Source organism: Suricata suricatta, chromosome 4, assembly GCF_006229205.1.
Source record: "Suricata suricatta isolate VVHF042 chromosome 4, meerkat_22Aug2017_6uvM2_HiC, whole genome shotgun sequence".
NCBI lineage: Eukaryota > Metazoa > Chordata > Mammalia > Carnivora > Herpestidae > Suricata > Suricata suricatta.
The window spans coordinates 73430590-73453910 of NC_043703.1; the positions used below are offsets into that span (position 1 = coordinate 73430590).

The 23321-nt window shown below is 43.3% G+C and overlaps 1 protein-coding gene across 1 annotated transcript in view; it reads right to left on the minus strand.

Annotated features, from left to right (window-relative positions):
- The window catches only part of ATP8A2 (ATPase phospholipid transporting 8A2), a 504492-nt gene that overhangs the window by 262439 nt on the left and 218732 nt on the right, over positions 1-23321 (minus strand). Inside the window, exon 26 of the mRNA XM_029938484.1 lies at positions 18841-19013. Within this exon, the coding sequence (XP_029794344.1) occupies positions 18841-19013 (173 nt within the window). The remainder of the gene's footprint in view (positions 1-18840; positions 19014-23321) is intronic.

A 23321-nucleotide genomic window follows, 5' to 3' on the forward strand; every position in this document is an offset into this window, starting at 1 on the left:
GTACAGCATGTGAATTACCTCTTGGTAAAGCAGCTACTAAAAAAAAATACATATCTGGGGCGCCTGGGTGGCTCAGTTGGTTGGGCGTCTGACTTCAGCTCAGGTCATGATCCCACAGTCTGTGGGTTCGAGCCCTGCATCAGGCTCTGTGCTGACAGCTCAGAGTCTGGAGCCTGCTTTGGATTGTGTCTCCCTCTCTCTCTGCCCCTCCCCCACTCATGCTCTGTTTCTGTCTCAATAATAAATAAACATAAAAAAATTTTTTTAAATACGTATCTGATCACCTCATCCCTTGGTTAGAAGATGTCAAGGGTGCACGCTGTGCTGAAGACTAAATGCAAATCCCAACATGACTTGGGGACTTTGTGCCGAGGGCTCAGAACAAATCCAATCTGCTGGACTGTGCCCCTGCTCGCTTCTCCAGCCTCACCTTGCCTCTCTTCCTCCTCAACACCATGTAGGCAGCACAATAGCTGCTCAACAAACTTTAGCTTAATAAACTGCCTTTATGGTGGCGTTTGGTGGTACTAGCTGTCAATAAAGCCAGCTTCGCCTTCACGAAGGGAGAGGAGCATGAGAAAGGGAAAAGTCATGTCACTTTCAGAGGAAGCATTTATTCACATGTCCAGTCGTTGCTTTTTTTCTTTTTTTCTGTTTCTAGCGCCCATGTGGAGATGCTATGAGCATCCTAAACTCAGAATGACGTGCTAACTCAGATACAAAAGCTCTCTGTGTTCTCCAAGGACTTTTATAGTCTCTTACATCGGAGTCCATATTTTACACCACCTAAGTGGGTATTCTTGAATAGGAAAAATAATGGAAAGAGAAAAAAGTGGACTCTAACACCATCAATATTTTCTTTTCATCATTACATCATCAGTGCTCTTGGCCTAACTTCAGCAACTGTCATGAGAACAGGCCAGCTGCCTCCCAGGAAAATGAAGGTGTCCGGAGGGTGTCACACCATTCATTCATTTGCAAATATTTAGTGAGCACTCACTATGTGCTGGGCATCATTTTAGGCAGTGTGGATGGAGCAGAGGACCAAAGAGACAAACAGCACTGCTTTAATGGAACTTACGTTCCATTGGGTGGAGACAGATTATCACTAATTACACAAAAGTAGTAGGTTGGTGGTGATAAGTGCTATCTTTAAGGAAAGAGGAAGGGGCACTAATTTAGCCAGGTACTCAAGGGCAGCCTCATCGGAAAATTAGTATCTGAGTGGAGACCCGAATCAAGGGAGTGTGTCTGCCGTGTGGCATCAGGGCTCAGGGCTTTACAGGCAAAGAGAGCAGGTCTCATGATGGGCCAGAGCCAGCAGCCTGCCCCGACTTACAGAGTGACAGGGAGGGGTCCAATGTGGCTGGGGCGTGGGAAGCAATGGGGAGGCAGGATCCCATTAAAGCCCTTTAGTTTTATTCTCAGAGCAAGGAGAAGCCTCTAGAAGGTGTTTTAACAGAGGCTACAGCTTCTCTTTTAGCCAAACTTTGGGCCAGTCAGAGCTGATCCTTAAGGGTGGCCACAGAATCTATACCAGCCCACAGCATTAGAGAAGCTAGTGTATCTAAGAATTCAATCTACATAAGATCAGGAGCTTTGATAAACAGAAATACGAGAGAGTTAACTATTAAATTCAGAATTGTCATCTTTCTGATGATTAAATTCAGTTTTCACCATCCAGGTCTTTCCCCAGACCTCGAGCACCACAAACACGGGCTACACTGCCGCCCACAGTGTATTATAGCCCCAGGACAAACACGAGCCACACAGAAGTATCTGATGGGAAATACTTTTGTAACACATACCTTTAATTCATTCAGCATATATGCAGATTTCATTATGATCTCCATCTGAAGAAGCACAACGTGACCTACATTTGAAATTATCCTTCAGAGACTTTTCAATTTGCTGGAACAGCAGCAGAGAAAGGACTGAGGTCTAAACAGGAAAACTCACGAATCCCGAATAGCTACTTGCTTCAGGTTGGGCCCTTCTAGAATTGTGGCTGAGACTCTCCATTCAGGGCAATGAGGATCTTTACATTTTTCTACAGACTGTCCGCATGAAAGCAGTTGCACTCAAAGTAATCCTGGTTCACTTCAGGATTTTGAGGATCAGGCTAATAGAAATTTGTTTTAAATCACTCTCCATTCATACCTAAAGACATGCTTGAGTGGCAACAGTGCATGAAAACTGATTAAGAATTTCTGAGCCAGCAAAAACCTGCTTCTTCATCCCATCGGAAACAACAGACCTGGTGCGAATGATGGCATTTGTGACACACGATTGTAAAAATGCCCTTCAAGTTGGAAACAGAAGAAGCAATTTCTGCCTTTTTAAAACTTACATCGAAACTGAAATACGGAATGAACAAAGCTGGGAATGTAGTGATAGCAGAACAGACATCATTTTGGGAAAAGACGGAATTCTGTACAGTGGTCACATCTATACTTTTAGGGACAGAGTGGCTAAACTTCCCTTAAAATCAAATAAATCAAGCTAATCCTAGGATAGTTTTAAGGGAAGACTGGCCTGTAGTAAACTAAATACAACACTAAAACGTAAGTCCTATGAACATATTCTTTACTTTTGCTCTTATCCCTTCAAATGCCTTCTCCTCTGTTGGAATGGCATAGTTGTAAACACAAAGCATCCCAGGTTTACTTTCCAAGGCTGTCACCTCCTACTCCTGCAATGCTTCCCGCCGATCACTTGGCTCACTCACGACCCCCTTTCCAATCCTTTTACGTTCACAAACCCAGAACTGATTAAGGGACTTCCAGCTGATTTAAAAATAACTACACTAAGGATTTTGTTAATTAGCTTGGGCAACGCAGAAACCTAAACTGAGCATATTCGTCAGCTCAGGCAGGCATACCAAAGTTACACAGACCGGGGGGCTTAAATAACAGAAACGTGTTTTCTCACAGCTCTGGAGGCTGGAGGTCCAAGATCAAGACTCTGGCCAACTTGGTTTCTGGTTCTCTGGCTTGCAGACAGCAACCTCTTACCATATGCTCACATGACAGGGACTTCCCTGGTGTCCCTTACTATATAAGGACACTGATCCTATATAGGATCAGGATCCCACCATCCTAAAAGACCTCATTTTACCTTTATTACCTCCTAAAGGCTCTACTTCTGAATACAGTCACATTAGGGGTTAGGACTTCACACAAATTTGGGGAGGACATAATTAAGTCCATAACACCTGTATTAGGTTTACTGTCACTGTGTCTCTTGACTTGGCCTAGCACTAAGGGAATCACCTAGATCCTTCTCACATATCTTATCTAGTCCCTTTGGGCCTCAGAGCTTTAGCAAACACACAGGACTGGCCTTGCAATGAGTAGCAGATGGACCCTACCCTAAGTGGCCTTATTACTCCAGCAGGTCTGTCCTCCCTCAAAGCCATGCCTCTCGGTCACCTTGACAAAGGGACTGAGTTGTGGGGAAACTGTTACCTTCCTCAGCACTTTTTCCTGTTCTGAGTGTGTACCTAGAAAGAGGAATTTCCTCCAAGACCAGTTTTCTGGGCTCTGGAGTTCTAGAGGCCATGGCACTCATCAGTGAAGATCATTTTAGCTTGATCTTTGAAGGTGATCACTTTCACTTGAAGGTGAAGACCCACAGCATCTGTACAAACCAAGAGGAGTTCCAGAATCTCTCTCCAGTGAGGCAACTGCTCAAATAACCCTGGCTCAAAATCCTAAAGTCAACCAGCAGATGAGTAAATACATACTACTGAGACAAAAATAAGTTGACAGAGGAGAGAGTGCATTTTGAGTGGCTGTTTATAGGTACCAATTTATACATCAAGAAAATTAACATGGAAAAGGAAGTGCCTCCCCCACTCACATTTCCTTCGGAAGGAAGGAAGGAAGGAAGAAAAAGAAAGGTGACAAATGTGTTCCATGAAAGAAGATGGCCACTTTGTCTCGTGTCCAAAAGGACACGTCACCTAGCCTTCTAGATTGCTCCAATTGTGGTATTTATATTCCTTCTGAAGTCTCGCCCTTCTCAAATCCAGCCTGGTTCATCTAAGAGGCAAGTGTCTGCCTCCCCCCATCTTTGAAAACTTCCATCGCAATCTGCGATATGCAAAGGGAGTTCGGCTTCATTAGAAACCTTGCCCGGATTAGACAAATGCCAGAAATAAGTACTGGAACTTCCAGCTCTATGGTATTTAATGTGCAATCAGTTCTTGTCTTCTGCACCTGTGGTTTCCTGGTTTTCTAAGGTCAACTACGTTTGGTCATAGTACTTTTCTTCCACAAGAAACACAAGCAAAGGGAGACTATAAGCAAAGTATCTGACTCTTACTCATTTTCCTCCAACAGCAGCACAAACTATGGTGACTGATGCAAAATAGACATTGCGTAGATGCTAGCTAGAAAGCAAATAACCAAGAAGGCATTGTCTGTAGCTTCAGACAGATCAACACACCATCACTGGGGGAATCTGGTCTCGGCAGTCACCCACTGGCACCAGACCTGAATACTCGGCAGCCGCTGGACAATATGCAGCTCCTAGAACTGTGGGAAATTAATTCCTCCACTAGTACCCCCTCTGACATAGCCTGGCTCACAGCAGGTTTTAACATCTCCCCCTACCAATCTTCCTACATTCACTCACTCACTGAAAGTTATTGATTCTAACTCCTTAATGACTGTATTTGGCTCGTAACCTATTCTAGGAAGTCTAGAAATTTGGTCCAACAGTGTGTTGAATACCTACTATGTGTTACAGACTCAAGCTACCACCGCCCTAATTGAGGTCCCCATTGTCACCCAGTTGAAGAACTGAAATGGCCTCCAACCTCAGATATACACTATTTCTGACCTTCACATTGTTGTCTTCCCTAAACACTTCCAAGTTCCATTCCAATGCTCTGAACACTTTAGCTCCTCACCATTATCTTTTAAAATTTTTTAGGCTTGTTTAATTTTGAGAGAGAGAGAGAGAGAGAGAGAGAGAGAGAGAGACAGAGAGACAGAGCACGAGCAGGGGAGGGGCAGAGAGAGAGTGGGAGACACAGAATCCAAAGCGGGCTCCAGGTCCTGAGCTGTCACACAGAACCCAACCTGGGGCTCAGATTCACGAACAGTGAGATCATGACCTGAGCCGAAGTTGGCAGCTTAACCGACTGAGCCAACCAGGCGCCCCACCTCACCATTATCTTTAGAGCAGCATCAACTCTGGAGTTGGGCTGCTGGGGTTCAAACCTTGGACAGACTTGTTACAGCCACGGGACTCAGGGTTAACATCCTCAGCCCTCTGTGCCTTTGCTCTCCAAACTCTAAAGTAAGGATCATAAAATTCATCTCTGCGGGACTGCTGGAAGGATTCTCTGAGGTAAGAGATGCTAAATGCTTACAGACGTCTGGACACAGTGACAACTTGCATGTGAGTGTCAATACCATCAGTATTTCCCCACCAGACACACACCCCTGGATCTAATGATGCCCCCTCACTTCCCAGATTTGACTTTTACAGCACCTCACGCTGTCATCTGTGCTGCCATTTGTCCTATGGGCTGGCCCTCCCACCACAGTCCTCTTGGCAGGCAGAGGCTGGGCCATCTGTGCTGCCTCGTTCACCTGCATCAGTAGACACGTCCTCAGCTGGGCCACCGTGCGGAGCCTGGGCAGGCCAGCGAGTGGAGTGGGGGCGATGCAGTTACCTGGTCTGTCATGTGGAAACCAGCTTCTTCCAAAACAATAACAGGATAAAATACATCAAAATGACCTTAAAATAGGTCTAGGAGGTGTGGGGAAAGTCCTCTTCTTTCCCACCATTTAGCTAAACACACAGGACAGTTCATCTAAAGGGATTTTTGGCTTGAGACAGTCTTAGTTATAATGTAAAAATGCAAGACACCCAGCAATGGAATCACACCAAGACTCTCTGCAGCTGTTTTCAAACAAAGGTAACACAAAACTGAGCAAACCCCTACCTTAATTCTTTAACTTCTATTGTTATAAATATTTAATTTTTTAATGTTTTATTTATTTTTGATACATAAAGACAGAGCATGAGAGGTGGATGGGCAGAGAGAGAGAGGGAGACCCAGAATTGGAAGCAGGTTCCAGGCTCCGAGCTTATCAGCACAGAGTCTAATGCGGGCCTTGAACCCACAAACATGAGATCATGATCTGAGCCAAAGTTGGAGGCCTAACTGACTGAGCCACCTGGGCACCCCTATTGTTATAAATATTTTTAAACTTCATGAGGTATTGGTATTAAAGTATTCATCATTTACTATTCTTTAAGTAGCTATGTTTATACGTACATGTGTTAACTTACAATTAGAGCTACACAGCAATATAAATTCAAATCCCCAGTGTTGTTCAAGAAAATGAACATCACTCAGCACTTCTTTTTTTCTCCGTTTTTCAAAAAGGCTTCCCTACCTTCTATGTTAATCTTACTTTTGTTCCCACATTTGTTCATTCAAAGTTCATACTGTGATGTGAAGCACAGAGCTTGAAAAGAACAGTCACTGAACATGTTCCTGTACTCATGTATTCAGTTATCTACAAACAACCATCAACCCCTGTCATTATTTTCTATTTCAGGGAGAAAAAACCCTGATATATATTTGTCATGACTTTACAAACAGAAAACACGAACTTAAGGTTTAGTTATCTGTGAACTGGCAAAATACTGTGATAACAGAGGAATGGTAATTTCTCAGTCTCCAATATTTTCAAACAACACCTATCCACTAAAACAAATAAAAGTAAGGAAGAAATGCACAAACGATTGACAGATGGTTTCAGCGTGGCACTTGTATATTTGAGAAAGGATTATCTTCAAGTTGGTGTATTTACTCTGGTCTTTAATGACCGGTATGTCCAAGTGGTAAAAGGGCATGGCTATGAATAGCTGCTTCGTGGGAGAAAAATGCGCACTCTGTTTTTCTCGGATGACCCAGGTGTCAAGATTTTGATGGAATATCGGGAAAGAGACTAGCTGTCTGTCTGTCCGTTGGTCTGAGTCTCTCCCCACTGCTGGGCTATCAGGGACTAAGCCACTGAGGACCACTCAACCCCAGAAACTCCAGCAGAGCTCAGTTAGCTGATTAACAAGAAACAACAGAAACCAAATCTTTCAGCAGAAGCTCTCAGTCTCTGCTGACCCAGCAAAGCTGTGCAGATGGCAAAGATAATAAAGCTCAGAAATCGACAACCATAACATTCAGACCAAGCCTGGCTTCTGAAATCTGGCAACCTAAGTTAGCACCATCAATCCGAAATATCGGCTGTTGCCAATTTACCTGTAGGCCTTAGATAGGGCTAAATTAAATATTAAGAATTCTGAGACACAAAAGACAGAGACATTCCTTTCTTGCCATTTATTTCCTCTGTAAAGTTAAACAAGTTAATAAGCTGAGTCAGAGACACTTCAAGCAGAGACGTCTTCCTGTCATGGTGACAGCATGGATGGACCTGGGGGGCATTATGCTAAGTGAAAGAAGTCAGTCACAGAAGGACAAGTACTGCACGGTTCCATTTATATGAGGCACGTACAACAGTCAGAGGTATAGAAGTCTGCGAACGGTGGTCACTGGGGGTGGGGGAGGGGAACTGCTCCCTGGCTAGAAAGGTACAGTTACTCAAGGGCAAGTTCCAGAGACCTGCTCTACCACAGTCTACCACCGTCAACTCCGGTTGACACTCAGGGGTTGTGTATTTATAAGTTGTTAAGAGGGCAGAGCTCCTGCTGAGTGTTCCTCCTGCACCCGGAAACAACAAAACAAATCCAATGAAACAAAAACACAACACAACGGCAGTACCTAAACCAAAGGGTCACAAGGAAACTTTTGGAGGGGATGAGTATGTCCATTACTCGGCTTGTGGTGATGGTCCAAACTCAGATTGTACATATTAATTATATGCAATTTCTTGTATACCAATCATACCTCAATAAAGCCAGAAAAACAAAAGCAAACACACCAGAGAAAGCTGCAGTCTGTGAGTACTTGCTAACTGTAATCCTGGTACTTCCTGTTCCAAGTGGAGGCCAGTAAAGCTTCCAAGGTGGGGTATTCTTTATGGTTTTCAAAGTCATAGGAGGAATACTGGCTGTCAAAATCAGGAAGGGAAAACATCGATAATTCAGCAGGTACTAAATGAGGAAAAAGTGTCAGATGTATAGGCAGGAAACTGGAAAACATAATTTTCTTTGGGACCAATTAACGTAAGAGCTACTTTGCATACACCTAATCAGAAAGGTGTCGATGTTGTCAGAAGAAGTGGAATTTTTTTCCTAATGAAAGTTAACATGACACTTGTATTAATGAAACACATTCTGAACTACTTCACAGGAAAAAGGAAAAAAAAACCCCACCTTAAATACAAATACTATCACAAGGCAAGACTTGGGGATATAAATATTCATGACATAGTCCACATGTTTAGTTAGGCTCTATTCTTGACTTTTTTTCTCCTGGTTTGTTTTTCTAGTAGGAAAGATGCCAAATATTATGAGCTTCTACTTCAGAATTTTGGACCACAGTTTGACCTAACATCACCTTGTTTCATTTGGCAAGCACTATTGTCAAAAATGACACGTGCTGATGAATTAATCATTCGTGAAAAGAGGAAGAGGAAGAAACACAGGAAAAAACTTGAAAAGTGATGTGTCTACAAGCTCTCCTGGCACCTCATCTGGGTCCCGATGTGTTGAAAGCAGCAGAGCGGAGAGACGGGAGATCCCACAGACCCGATTACCATAATTCTTAGACTATTGCCTTACAAGAAGGCAGGGCTTCATTTCTTGCCCTGTCCAGTTTGTATCTGGGCTTCTGTATCAACGACACACTAGTGTGAAGATCACCAACCAAGGGGAACATCTACCACATAAACCACGTCTCAGAACTGTCCAGAAGGGAACCTGTACTATAGAAGAAAACTGATAAGGTAACACCAATATTATAACCAAGAAAACCCCAAAACAAAACAAAAACAACAATCCAACATTTCCTAAGAGATATGCTTGCAATTATACAGCAAACTATTATAGATCAAACTCACAATATTAAATGCCCCCTGGTAGAGATTTCTGTCATGTTAACATGCTGCAGGCACTAGCTTTTAATGTGGCTTATTTAACAGATTTTCCTAAAGGAGAGCTTTCTGTATTTTCAAGCTTCTACTAAAATATTTGCTTGTATTTCATCACACGTACTATATATCCCCACCAAAGTGGTTTGCTAGTTCAGGACACATGTAACAATGTTGACAGGCTCATTTATTTTTCTACTTTTCACCTATAGGAGTTATAGATAAATATTGATAATATGTAACTTTTAGCTGGAGGAAAAAAATTTAAAAATCCTTCTTAGTCCAGAGTTGATCCTATAGAGTGACTGGTATAAATTATTTCCTGCAATAGTTAGTTAAGATGAAAACAGTCCTCCATTTCTAAACATGTCATCATCAAAATTAGCTTTGATTCCAAAAAGGTTAATAAAATGTTCTGTTTTCTAAGCTCAAATTACTTAGAAAGAGATTCCTTGTTCTACTAACATTGCAAAGTTCCCACAGAGGCCAGTCTACACAATGATTAAATAAGCTATTTCTCTGTGGTACAGAATCTAACATCAATCTAATGTTCATTCTGAGTAAATAATGGCAAAAGCTGTGGGTGGAAAACATTTTTTTACACTGCGGGCTTTTTGGATCTTGGTTTCATCCAATGTGTTTCTGAGGAAGCATGGCATCTGGGCACACTCACCTTGAGCAGAGTGACAACATGGCCAGTGAGGACCAAAGGAAATTGCTGCAATCACTCAAATAATAGCATTCATTTTGGAGCTCAATGAAAAAAAATTACCAAAACAAAACGAAAGCCTGTCTAAGAATGAATTCTACCTTAATTGCATTTAATCAACAAATGGCAAACATGCTAAGCTGTAATACAAACAACCCAAGGATAGGCTTACACCGTCGACAAGTTAGTAACGTTCTCTGGAATGAAATGTCAAAGGAGGAAGCTGACTTATAACTAAACATGTGAGATGCTGAGAAATTGTATCATGAAAGGAATTAAAGAAAAGTTTTATTTTTGCAAGTGCATGGTTGGCCCCCTACCAACGTGGAGGCCAACCAAAACACAATTGGTGGTACAATTCTAATTAGTGTGTCTGAATTCTGTTTGGATAGAATTCTTGTGTGTGGTTCACAGGCTGAAAGATACCACACGCAAAATGCATAATGTTCTAAGATTTCTTATTATCCATCATGCCTCGTTAATGTAAAAGCTAAGCTGGAGCGGAGACCCAAATGGGAAGGGCCAGCTCTTCTCCACCCTAAGTAGTCTGAACGCAGGACCAGCACTCAGGTTTTGGGAGGCAGGCGAAGTGAGTCACAGGCTTAAGAGGGTCCAGAAAACAAGTATCGGATTGAGCCAGTTGTGGGAATGATAAGCTGTCTGTGAATAAAAATGCTGTGATTTCTTTTTCAATTCCATATGCATCCTGCCACAAAGTAATCTCTCAACTGCTCCCCGTTCTTGGTGGGGGAAATAAACCCGAGACCAAGCTGACAGAATTTGTCCCAGTAGGGAGTAAACTACTGACCATGTCTCTGTCACTCCAAATCAAATAACTTCGCTTTCTTAGGTGAAGGGCACAAACACTTCTGCCAATTTCTGAGTGGCTTACTCTTGAATCCGTTATTATTTTCTGGAAGCCATCAAGTGTCTTTGCAAAAATTTAGCTATAAAAATCTTATTATAGTGATATCTACAACAGTAAAAAAAAAATAATAACCTCTTAACCCAAATACCCAACAATAGGAGATTAATCATTGTGTTTTCATATAACAGAATACCAGCAGCCTTTAAAAAAACGTTTTATGTTATGATTTGACATAGAAACTAAACTTGTATAACCATTTTTAAGGTTTATAACCTTTTCCACCTCACATATTGTGAATAATCTAACCCACTTCCAATAAGAAGTATTGTAACTGAGCAAGATCTAATGGCTAACAGTGATGAACTCTAGTTGGTGAGATTGTGAATTCTGATCTCTTTCTTCTTGCATATTTGAAATTTCTATTTTTTTCTACAAGAAATCTAAATCACTCTTAAAGTTGGAAAAATAAACCCAAGTTTTTTAGAAACATTTGCTGTGCCCGATCTGCTCTCTTCTCTTTGCTGTATCCCTATGGTATGATGGTAGGTTCATGCATGTTTATATTTGAATCTATCCTGAAAGACAGAAGTCAAAATGCAGCCAAGAAAATAAATGATGTCTTCTGAAACCCTTCATTTGCACATGACCCCTGCTGTGGTGTCTTCTCCCCCACTCCATCTCCTGCCCCGAGACATACAGCCATAAATCATGTCTGCTAACATGGCAGCACTGGGGACAATGAGCATCACCTGTGTTTGCGGGGACTCGGCCGGGGCCACCACCAACTTCCTACAAGGGCAACCCTGATGATTCTTTCATGACTCTTTTCCTGAGGATACATGTTAACATTTTAAATTTCTGAATGTGCTCAAAAGGCCAAAGACCCGCTCTATCCCAAGTCTGTGCCTACAGAATTGATCTCTGTTTGGACCAAACTAAAGAGGATTCAAGGAAAAAAAAAAAGGAAAAATGAGAAAACATGAAAGATGGTAGTTCCAAGGACACAGGGAAGAAAGAACGGAGAACTCCTTCTTGAACATATAAAAAGCGGTTTACATACACATTTTCTACATGACTTCTTGGAGAAACACAGACCCTACCAGACTTTATGCTAAATAGATTTACACAAATTCTTCAGTTAGGAAACCATGTTAAAAAGCAAAAACTTCAGGGGGCCTGGGTGGCTCAGTCAGTTAAGCGTCCGGCTTCGGCTCAGGTCATGATCTCACAGTTGTGGGTTTGAGCCCCGCATCAGGCTCTGTGCTGATAACCAGCTTAGAGCCTGGAGTCTGCTTTGGATTCTGTGCCTCCCTCTCTCTCTGCCCCTCCCCTGCTTGCACTGTCATTCTCTGTCTCTCAAAAATAAACAAAAAAATTTTAAAAAACAAAGCAAAAACTTCATATAAAACCCGAGTACTGACAGTAATAAACACATAACTATAAATCAGCTGCCACAGCCGACTACGTGATTAAGAGCACAGGCCCTGGTACTGTTCATATCTAAGATAAATTGATCGTGCCTCCATTACTTATAGGTGAAGTCATGAATGAGATCATATAATTTTTCTGAGGCTTTTCTTTCTTTATAAAAACAAAGACAATATTTACCAAGGATCAACAAATTAAGAGAGTGCAATTTTTGATTCCATATAATAATTTACTTATGTTTCAGGTTTTTTGTTTGTTTGTTTGTTTTTTGAGAGAGAGAGAGGGAGGGAGGGTGGGAGAGAGAAAATTCCAAGCAGGGTCCATGCTGTTAGTGCAGAGCCGATGCAGGGTGCAAATTCATGAACTGGGAGACTAGGACCTGAGCCAAAATCAAGAGTGTGATGCTGAACCAACTGAGCCACCAGGTGCCCTGATGTGGTTTGGTTTCTTACAGGTTTCTTAAACACAGAATAGTGCCTGTTATGTTACCAAAAGGCTCTGGTAGCTGCAAGGTGCGTGGTACCCTCACCTGAGACTGTAAACTTAGAAAACAAGGGGAGAAGCCCGGGAGAAATGAGGGGACACGCAGACCAGGGGATTGTGACTAATTCAGCCTGCACAGTGTGAAGTTTTGGTATCCGAAGAATGTCAGTGTGAAGAAGTCTCAGACATGGGTGGGGTTACAGATCCTGTGGCTCAAGACAGGGTTCATGCCAGACATGCGGACAGATAGGGGAAGCCATATACTCTCACCCCCAAATACTCACTAGAAGCGATGTGGGCGAGGGGGCGGCTTGTATGGCCACTAGAGTTCTGGATAGGGCCTGGAAAGCAGTCTTTTGTGTTTTTCATTCCCCAAAGATTTCATTCAAATGAAGGACACTTTCATTCAAACTTTTGTTCATTCAACAAACATTTCTAAGTAGATGAATTATTTTATTCATTTGTTTTTTTTAATGTTTTATTTATTTTTGAGAGAGAGAGAGAGAGAGAGAGAGAACTAGCAGGGGAGGGGCAGAGAGAGACTGAGACACAGAATCTCAAGCAGACTCTAGGACCTAGGCTGTCAGCACAAAGCCCGATGCAGGGCTCGAACTCAGAAACCATGAGGTCATGACCAGAGCCGAAGTCGGCCAGCCAGGCACCCCTTCATTTGTTTGGTTTTTTTTAAAGGGAAAGTTTGCACAACATAAAATTAGCCATTTTAAAGTATAACAGTTCAGTGGCATTTAGTGTACTCACAATTTTGTGCAACCATCTAATTCCAAAACATTTTCACGACCCAGAAAGAAACTGTTCCCCTTAAGCAATCACTTTCTGTTCCTTCTACTGTAGCCCCCTGGAAACCACTGCCTGCCTTCTGTCTGTATGAATGTACCTACTCTGAATATTTCCTATGAATGGGATCATATAACATGTGATCTCTTGTGACAGCTTCCTTCACTAGGTAAGCGTTTCAGATGCATCCATATTCTAGCACGTGCATCGGGTGCTTTCCCCACTTTTTATGTCCAAGTTATAGTCCACTGTATGGATACACCACCCTTTGTACATCCTTTCACCCATCGGCGGACATCTGGCTTGTTTCTACTTGTTGGTTATTGTGAATAGTGCTGCTATTAACATAACCATATAAGTACCTGTTAGATTACCTGTTCTTAATTCTTTAAGTTATATGCCTAGTGGTGGAATTGCTGGGTCAGAGGAAAATCCTGTATTTAAATTTTTGACAACAAAAATTGTTTCATTTCCCTAGATGATTCACGGTAAACCTGGTATTGCAAATCATGAATGTAGAGGATGAACGGAGCCCTGAAAATAACGGAGGGTGGGGCTATGGTAAGGCCCAGGCAAAACCGTGCAAACGCAATACTTCAAAGGCTACTGAAAAGACCTCGTAAGGAGGACACATTGGTGGGAAGGAAAAGAGGAGTCACAGAGACAGAGGAGACTCCTGCAGGGCGAGCCAGTGACGTCAGCCGCTGAGGAGGGATCAAGAAAGAAACTGAGAGTCGTTGCGTCTGGCAAGACAGGTCACTGGAGTCAGGGACCCACGAGCTTCACTGAGGCCCTGCTTGCAAGGAGCAGAGTCCTACATACAATGTAGAGCAGAAGACAGGGGAGTACTGTCACCCACTCATAGTCACCACGTGCTCTCAAAAGGCAAAGACCATGTCCTCTGTCATTATTCTCCTGAACATACTACGCAATATCCAGGTTCCAACAAAAACATTACTAGACCAACCGATTTTTACCTCTACAAACGATGTGGCCGTGTCCCTGGCAGATGCAACAGTAAACCTCAGTCGATTTTTGACCCGTCCCTGTTTTGCGGACCATCTTACGACCTTGCCAGGATTTTAACTACATGGAAAATATTTGGGTATAATAAGGTATAATTAGCGAAATTGTGAGTCTAAAGTCAACAAAATAGTTAACAACTTCTTACATTATTTCCTCGATTTTCTGCCTAACATATTGTGGCTTGAGGGTATTATCAGTTTTTTGGAAACATTCACCAGTCTCGGAATCAGTGCTGACAGGACACGGGACTTCACGATTTCACTGAGGTTATTTTCCAAAAGAAACTATTTTCTTCTAGCATTGGAGAAGAGGGTAACTTTTATAATGACTGCATTTTAAAGATGAAAAGTGGTCAGCCTTATGTTTGAAGACACATTAAATTTAATTTAGGTTTAACTTCTCAGTGAGTAGTAAGCAACATATGAAGTACATGAGTGCTGGTTTTTTTTTTTAAGGATATGTTGATGGTTTTTCTTTAAATCTTGAGGGGAAACCAGCCAAGAAATGTATCCTAGAGCGGTAAAGTACTGCACTATCCTAGATTCCTTTTTTCAATTAGTGCTTCTGTTTTGCAGACAGTAACGGTATTTAATTTGAAATTTCCTCTTTCTGTGCCAATACCAGGTTTGAACTCCTTCCTGTGAAGCTTTGAGTGTACAGCTTTATGTGGCACACCGAGCCCCCTGAAAGCAGCCAAAGAAAGAAGGGGGGAAAGATGTTTTTCTTTAGTATCAAGCACCTGGCAAGCAGAGAACGTGTTCCTATAAAGCCTTGAAGGCATTCCTGCTCTCCCCTGAGAATCCAAACGGACGCGTTTTGACTTCCCTTCGAGAAACCGTGAAGTTAGAGCACGTTTGCTTTGATTTGGTTTACCACTGTTCCATGTTGTTGCTTGTTGCTTGTTTCTGCTCACCAGCAAGTCAGGGTGATGTCCTGGGACCGACTCGCAGCTGGCGAGGGAGAGGGACTTCCTCACCATGACTTCTGGCTCCAGGTGGGATGGTAACAGCCTCTAGGGCTGAGGACCCCACAGAAATCAGGTAGCTCGCTCAGCAACTTGGCCACACAGACGCAGAGAGGAAATTACAAGAAAAGAGCATTGCACCACTACTCCTTCTCCGCTTCTTGCCGTTTGCATGTCCCTGAGCTACGCTGCCCAAATGGAACCCAGGAAGAAAGCACAATATCAGGTATCAGCTGCTTAAAAAAGGATGGAGGGGGTACCCGGGTGGCTCAGTTGGTTGGGTATCAGACACCGGCTCGGGTCATGGTCTTGCGGTTCCATGAGTTCAAGCCCCACATCAAGTTCGCTGCTGTCGGCACAAAGCCCACTTCAGATCCTGTTCCCCTTGCTGTACCCCCACCCCTGCAATGCTCTCTCAAAACCAACAAAACATTAAAAACATTTCTAAAAAAATAGACAGGATAGAGGCACCTGGGTGGCTCAGTGAGTTAAGCCTGTAACTCCCGATTTCAGCTCAGGTCATGATCTCACAGCATAAGATCAAGCCTGCATCCCTGCATCAGGCGCCCCCTGGGTGTGAAGCCAGCAGGGTTCTCTCTCTCCCAGGTCCTCTGCCCCTCCCCCTTCTGCTCACACCTACACGTGTGCTCTCTCATAAACAAACAAACAAACAAAGCAGGACACCAAACCACAGGTGAAAGAGTAAACAGATAAACCGGACTTCATCAAAATTGAAATCTTGCATCAAAATTGCAATCTTTCATGCTGCCAACAATACCTTCAAGAAAATGAAAACACAGCCAGCAGAGCAGGAGAAAATACCTTCAAATCCTATTTCTGACACGATAGTTGTATACAGGGTACATAAAGAACTCTTACAACTCAATAATAAAAAGACAAATAATCCAATTTAAAAAAGGACTTGAACAGACATTTCTCCTAAGAATGTATACCAATGGCCAATACCCACATGTAAGGTTGCCCACCATTATTAACCCTCAGGGAGATGCAAATTGACACTATGAGAGACCACTTTACATCCTCCAGGCTAAACAATGCAAAAGACACATAATAGCGAGTGGATGGATATGGACGAGCTGGCACACTCACAAGCTGTTGAAAATATAAAAGGGTGTAGCCACTTTGGAAACAAGCCTGATGATTCTCTGAGAGAGTGGACACAGACCTACCAGCTGACCCAGCACTTCTGCCCCGTGGTACACACTCAGGGGAAATGACAACAGATGTCCACGCAACACTTACACGTGAATCCCCACTGCACCATTACTCGTAATCATCAAAAGGTATAAAAAATCCAAATGTTAATCAACATGGATGACTAACAGTGGGATATCCACACAATGGAATATTATTCAGCTATGAAAAAGGATGATGCACTGACATATTCAACGAGGACGAACCTTGAAAACATTAGGTTAAGTGCAAGAAATCAGAAAAAGACCACATCTCATATAATCGTATTCTTACAAAATGTCCCAAGTGGGCAAATCTGTATAGACGAGCAAGCAGATTCGCAGTTGTTTAGTACTGGTGGAGGCTGGGGCCTGACCACAAAGAGAAAAGAGGGTTTCTTTGGGGGGGCGACTAAAAACAGTCTGACATTGGTTGTGATGATGGTTACAAAACGTCGTGAATATACCAAAAGACCCTCAACTATATACTTCAAAGGTGAATTGTATGATATGTGAATTGTATCACAATAAAATTGTTTAAAGAGAGAGAGAGAAAGGGAAACCACATAAAACTAGGAAGCCTAGCCTTTCATGTCCAGATGCTCGGTCGCTCCTCACTATTCCAGATCCCTCTCCCTGTGCCAAGCTAAGTCCGGAGGCTTAGCGGTAACACACAGTTCACATTTGCTGTTGTGAACACATGTGAATTTGTTCCTCACTCTGGGGTCCCAGACATCCTACAACCGCAGCACAAGGGCTACATCCCTTTCGACCACCGAGGCTCCACCAGCCGCCACCCAGCTCTCCTTGGCCTTTGATGGCCTGCTCCAAATTACAAAAAGGGTTCAAGAGAGAAGGATAAAATGATAGAGAACTATCATCATCTGAAGACAGTTCAGCGTTCTGAGTACGTGTATTCACAGGAAAATGGCAACAAATTTTTGGGTCTCATAGAAGAATCACTAGAAGTGGGGAACAAGGCTGGACAGACAGGGTTGGAGAGACTTGCCTGTTGCTTCCCCCCAGAGCTGCTAGCCGTCCCAGGCAGGCCATGTAATGAGAGGTCTGGGCAGATGGTGGCACCAGGGTCGTTCAGTAAGGTGAACACAGCAAGACCATGGTCACTGTGACAGCCATTGTTCTAAACGGACAATGCTCCAACCCACGAGAGGCATTTTTGGAGGATCAACATAGTGAGGAATTTAAAAGCACCCTGATCATTGATTTCTGAGCAAACACCCAAGGAAACAATGTATAAAAAATGTGCAACCATAAATTATAAGAGCAAGCACCTATGAGATTATTAATCCAACGATATGGGTGGTGCACTGAACTATGTACCAGGTGCTGCCCGAGTACAGTATTTTCAGAGATGGAAAGCTCTCCTCTTAGTACTCAAGTTGTGGGCCGCACAATCAAGGTGGTGCCGCTCATCTTTCTAGTATTTTCTTTATAATCCTGACCCTCCAATCTCTATCAGAAGTGGATCTCACATAGCCGGTAGCCAATGGAATGTAGCAAAGCCCATCCCCAAAAACCTTCCCGGATATCATGAAACAACAACCACATCTTGACCTGAATACTCGTACAGCACTTTAGGTTAACGAACTGGAATTAAGGTAAAAACCGACGATGACAACGACAACAAAGTCATCTGGTTAGATCCTAACACAAAAGTTGGTATAGCGTGGACCCAACCAAAGCGCCTGACTGACTGAAGAGAAATACCTACTGTGTCTCAGAAGAGAGGCATCAAAATCCCCAGGTCTTGGAAATCGAGCTCCGACATCAAGAACCAAGGAACCAGAACCAAGGGCCCTTCTCCCTTCCCACACCCGCTCAGGGCAGACTTATTCCAGTGAATCTCCAGGGCGAGTAAGACTGGAAGCCCCGGCTCCTCTTTTATCCTCTCAGAAGACAATAAACAAAACTGTAAAAACCACTAATTACCGTCCCTGAAATCTGTGAATAGACATTTAAATTAGTATTTTTATTTTGCCTTTTTTTTAATGAAGTATTTATTTATTTATTTTGAGAGAGAGAGAATATAAGTATCTCAAGCAGGCTCCACACCAGCCACACAGAGCCCAACTCAGGCTCAAACTCACAAACTGTGAGGTCATGACCTAGGTGGAAATCAAGAGTTGGACACTTAAGTGACTGAGCCACCCAGGCACCACTATTTTGTTTGTTTTTTGAAATGAAACTTTACCCCTACAATTTCCATGCATTGGTTGTTTTAATAAAAGCACAGGTTACAGCCACGTTGAAACGTGAACCACGCACAGCTCCCGTCTGCCTACCTGCAGCATATGACCGCCTTACACGAAAGCGCCAAATCCAGGAAGCTTCTCCGGACTTCAAAGGAGAGTGCGTACTTGAGGGTGTGGCCATCAATGATGAGGGCAACGTCGTTCTCCTTGCCCAACAGATGCCCGAGGTCGGTGCAGTGCTGCGTAATGGCTGCCCGAGTTGCCTGGAATGAGGGCGGGGGTGGTCATGTGTTTAATATTTCAAATTGTAGGTGTTTAATATATCAAAAACAGAGCTTAAGAATCAAAAGTTCCTTGAAGTGAGAACATACCCATTCTAATGTAATACATAGAGAGTTTGATTTGGGGGTGTGTGTGTGTCTCTAATGTGATACATACTGAGTGCAATTTGGGATGTGTGTGTGTGTGTGTGTACACACACACACTAAAATCCATTGAACTTCCTGCTAGGTCTGTTTTATAGATGAACATATCCCCTTTAGTGATATTTACATTTGATATTTACAATAATCTACCCTAGTTACAGTCTAGAGCTAGAACTAGATGAACTAGAGCATCCAACTTCTTCTCCACTGGAATTTCAATTGTTAAGGTCGTGAGGACTGTTTTTCTCCCCAGTCCTTTATACTACATAGGTATTTTTCTTGGTGCCTCTAGCAAAGGAAACTTCATGTAAACATCGTGGTGTTTTTCGCCCCAAAAGATAAAGGTGCTAAAACTTAAATGGCAAATATTTCTCAGTTTGCACAAGATAATCTTTAAAGCCTCCAAAAGGTATCAGGTGATATAAAATTAACACAAAAGATTAATTTCTATTCTCTGTTGAGATCTTCAGATTAAACCATTTCTCCCCATGGGTCATTGGAAGAAGAAACAAACTGATCATTTTTTCATGTTCCAGAAAATATCTAATCAAATGAAACATTTTAAAATAGCATGTTTTAAGACAGGACCAGCCTAAATAAGTGCCTTGCTGTGATGTCCCTTATCAGATGGAATTAAAGCATACAATCATTCTTTGGATTAAAAAAAGTATGTCTGACTTCCCGGTGAATTTATGACTACCAATAGGATATCTGGTTCAAATATAAGAATAAAATTTCTGGCTTGTAAAAAATATGGTTTAAATTAATCAGGGGAACACAAAAGTCTGCTGAAATTATTGTCTGGATGACTGTCCTTTGGCTATTAAGCTACATTTACATATAATTTATCCACGTGATAGGATAAATTACCATCTAAAAGAAATACATCAAATAAATGGACAGGAACCTTCCTACCACTGGTTAAACTGAGGATTGACTACCATCCCAAAGTGAGAAACAGGTGCTACTGCCTTACTGCTCAGTTTTCATTCTCAACAAGAGATTTCCGACAACACTTATCAGAAAGATGTGTTTGAGGCAAACTTGGGGCCTTAGAGCCCCGTTCTGTAGTCAGATGGCCTCAGGGCTGGTCCCAGCCCTCCACTTATTACTCTGTGACCTTAGGCAGGTTACTCAACCTCTTTAAACAACTCTCCAGTGTAAAACAGAGCTAAGAATACTTAGCTCACAGCACTTTTGTTATAAATAAATGAACTAATCAGTGCAATGTGCTTAACACTAGGCTTGGCAGATAAGAAGCGCTCACTGAAGCCCATTCTTCCTCTGGTTCCTGCCCTACATCTAGGAAACCACAGAGTTGTGCCACCTCGGGCAGTGAGTAAATGCCATCCCCGACAATGGCTTCCTTGTCAGTGTAGTAACAGAAGCATAACTGATGAACAGCATCCTAAGAATAAAAGTTGACTTTTTGTAAAAATTAAGGAAACTTTGTATTTTTTTAAACTTTTAATTAGTTGTGTAAAAACATCTACGTTTACCTGATCTGTGCAAACAGCCTGCCCTTGAGACTCTGGGTGGAAAGAAGAAAACACCACCCACTCAGGGAAATCCTGGAATTCCCTGGGTGTGTTCACTAGGAAACTCAGACAAGTCTGGGCAATCCTGGAGAGGGGGCTGGCCAGGGGTCGATGCACGGGTGGGGGCAGAAACACCTCCAGGGAACTAGCCGGACAATGTGCCAATACTGTCGTGGAGGCAGAGTCTAGCCCAGGGTGCCTTACGCTCATTGCCACCCCCTCCCCATGGACTTATGGAGGAAAAGGTTGAAGAATACAAATCCTCGAGATGAGGAGTCCCCTGCATGTGGCTTCCTGTTTAAGGGGACATGGTACGAATGAAGAGACGCAGCTGGAGTAAGATGATGGAGGGCACTTTCTCCACTTGGGGTTATTTCTCTCCTGCGCATGAAGACAGATTGGACCCTTCTTCCTCAGCCTACACGTTGGCAGCTGACCGCCTGTGGGTGTGTGAGGCTCTGGGGCATGAGCAGGGAGGGTGCCAAGCGCTGGGACTGTGAATGGCAGAAATATGGTTAAAGAGGAAGCCATGCCCCTGAGACACAGTCTTCCGCTTGCCCCCACAGCCAGGCACGGAGTTATAGGGAAGGACCCAAAAGGGAGCTGCAGTTTGAACGATGGCAGGCGGGGACCCAAGAGTTGCACACATGGCCCCTCTTCCTGAGAGCCTCATAGGCCACAGCCCACCGTGGCCTGGGAAACAAGTATGATACTGAATTGAAATGTTTTCAAGTTGAGCCACGAAAAGTGCTATGGACTGAATGTCTGTATCCCCCCTCCCAAATTCATACGGTGAGACTCGAATCCCCAGTGTGATGGTTACCTGGAGGCGGGGCCTTGGGGAGGTAATTAGGTCACAGGGGGGAAGCACTCATAATGAGATCAGTGTCCCTCACTGGAAGGGACTAGCTTCTTCCTTCTCTCCCCTTCCCTCCCCCTGTTCCACCCCACTCCCTACCCTCCAGCCACAGAAGACACAGCTTGAAGGCAGCCAGTCCACAAACCAGGAGGAGAGCTCTTGTCAGACAACGGATCGGCCAGCACCTTGATCTTAGACTTCCCAGCCTTCAGAACCGGGACGAATAAATTTCTGTTGTTTAAGTAGGACCAAGCTAAGATAAAAGACAACTCCTTGAGCCCTCTGGTGATGCAGCACTGCTCTTGGCATGAACGGCTTTGGATAGGAGAAGACGTGGCTTGCGACCAAGGCAACAAGAGGGCACACAGACTGGGCACACAACCTCCATCGCGTGTACTGTCTGCAATAACCTCCTAACATAGAAGCCGCAGGACAGATACATGCTTAGTACTGAACACGGAAGGCAAGGCTGCTAATACAAGGAGGGGGCAGGAAGGCGGGACAAGGCCTCTTGGAGCAGGAGATGCCCATGAAAGGGAGTGATGTCCCCGAGGTAAGTTGAACTGCAAACTGTAGCTACATGGCAGCCATGTTTTCCAGTTGCAGAGACAGCACCAAACCTGGCTGTTACCACATGGGCCATTCAGCCCTCCTGGTACATTTTCCTTTCCCCTTTTTTTCAAGTGTTTATTAAAATTCCAGTTAGCTAACATACAGTGTAATATTAGTTTCAGGTGTAGAACCCAATGGTTCATCACTTAGATCCAAGGCCCAATGCTCATCACAAGTGCTCTTAATACCCATCACCAATTTACCCACCCCCCCCACCCATCCTCCTCCCCTCCAGTAACCTATGATTAAGAGTCTGTTTTCTGGCTGATCCTTCTTATTCCTTTTGCCTGCCACGTTCTCTACTCCTAACCTCTATTCCTACCCAAACTGTCCTGTTCTCTCACTTCATCTACACAGAATCACACCTTTGCCTTGAGATTGAAAACCTTTCCCTCTCACTGAAACCTCTCCAGATCCATCCTCCTAACTCCACCCTTGACTCGTCTCCAGCCTCCACTTTGGTTTTAATTCCTTGGCTTCCAGTGCCCACTCAGCAACAATCTTTGATCAAACCCAGACCGGCGGGGCTGGCTGAACACATGTGGCAGAATATAGGTCCCTTCTGGGCCGTTCTCAAGCAAGCCAATCGAAGGTGTTCCCATCACAAACAGTTCCTTATTCTCAAATGGACTATGATTCAAAAGTCTATTTGTAAGTCGGTTATTGGGCACTTAGAATCTATTTTCCCAAAGGAACGATGTTACAAATTGTGGTTGGATCCCAGGGCCTGTTAATGCCTATTTAGCCTAGTCGCTAAAATTTATACTGCAGTCTCTTATTTTAATAAAAAACCAATTACTGCAAGTTACAATGGACTTAGCTGTTACGAGGGGCATAGAGAGTTGGGACTGGGAGTTTCATTCCCAGAAAGATACAGAACATTCCAAAAATCCTTCATGAGAATTGGCCTTTTAGGCATGAATATTAAACAATCTATTTCCAGTGTTTCATACATGTTCTACAATTTTATTTTCCTTTACAATTAAACACACACACGGTTTATAGCCCAAAGTGAGCGAGCGCAGACACAGGCTGTTCCGATCGGCTGCACTGTGCTGGGAACTCTGCATTTCTTACCAGTAAGCTCTGTGCTTGCCTTCCTATCTCCAGTTTGTTTTTTTAATAAAATCATATAAA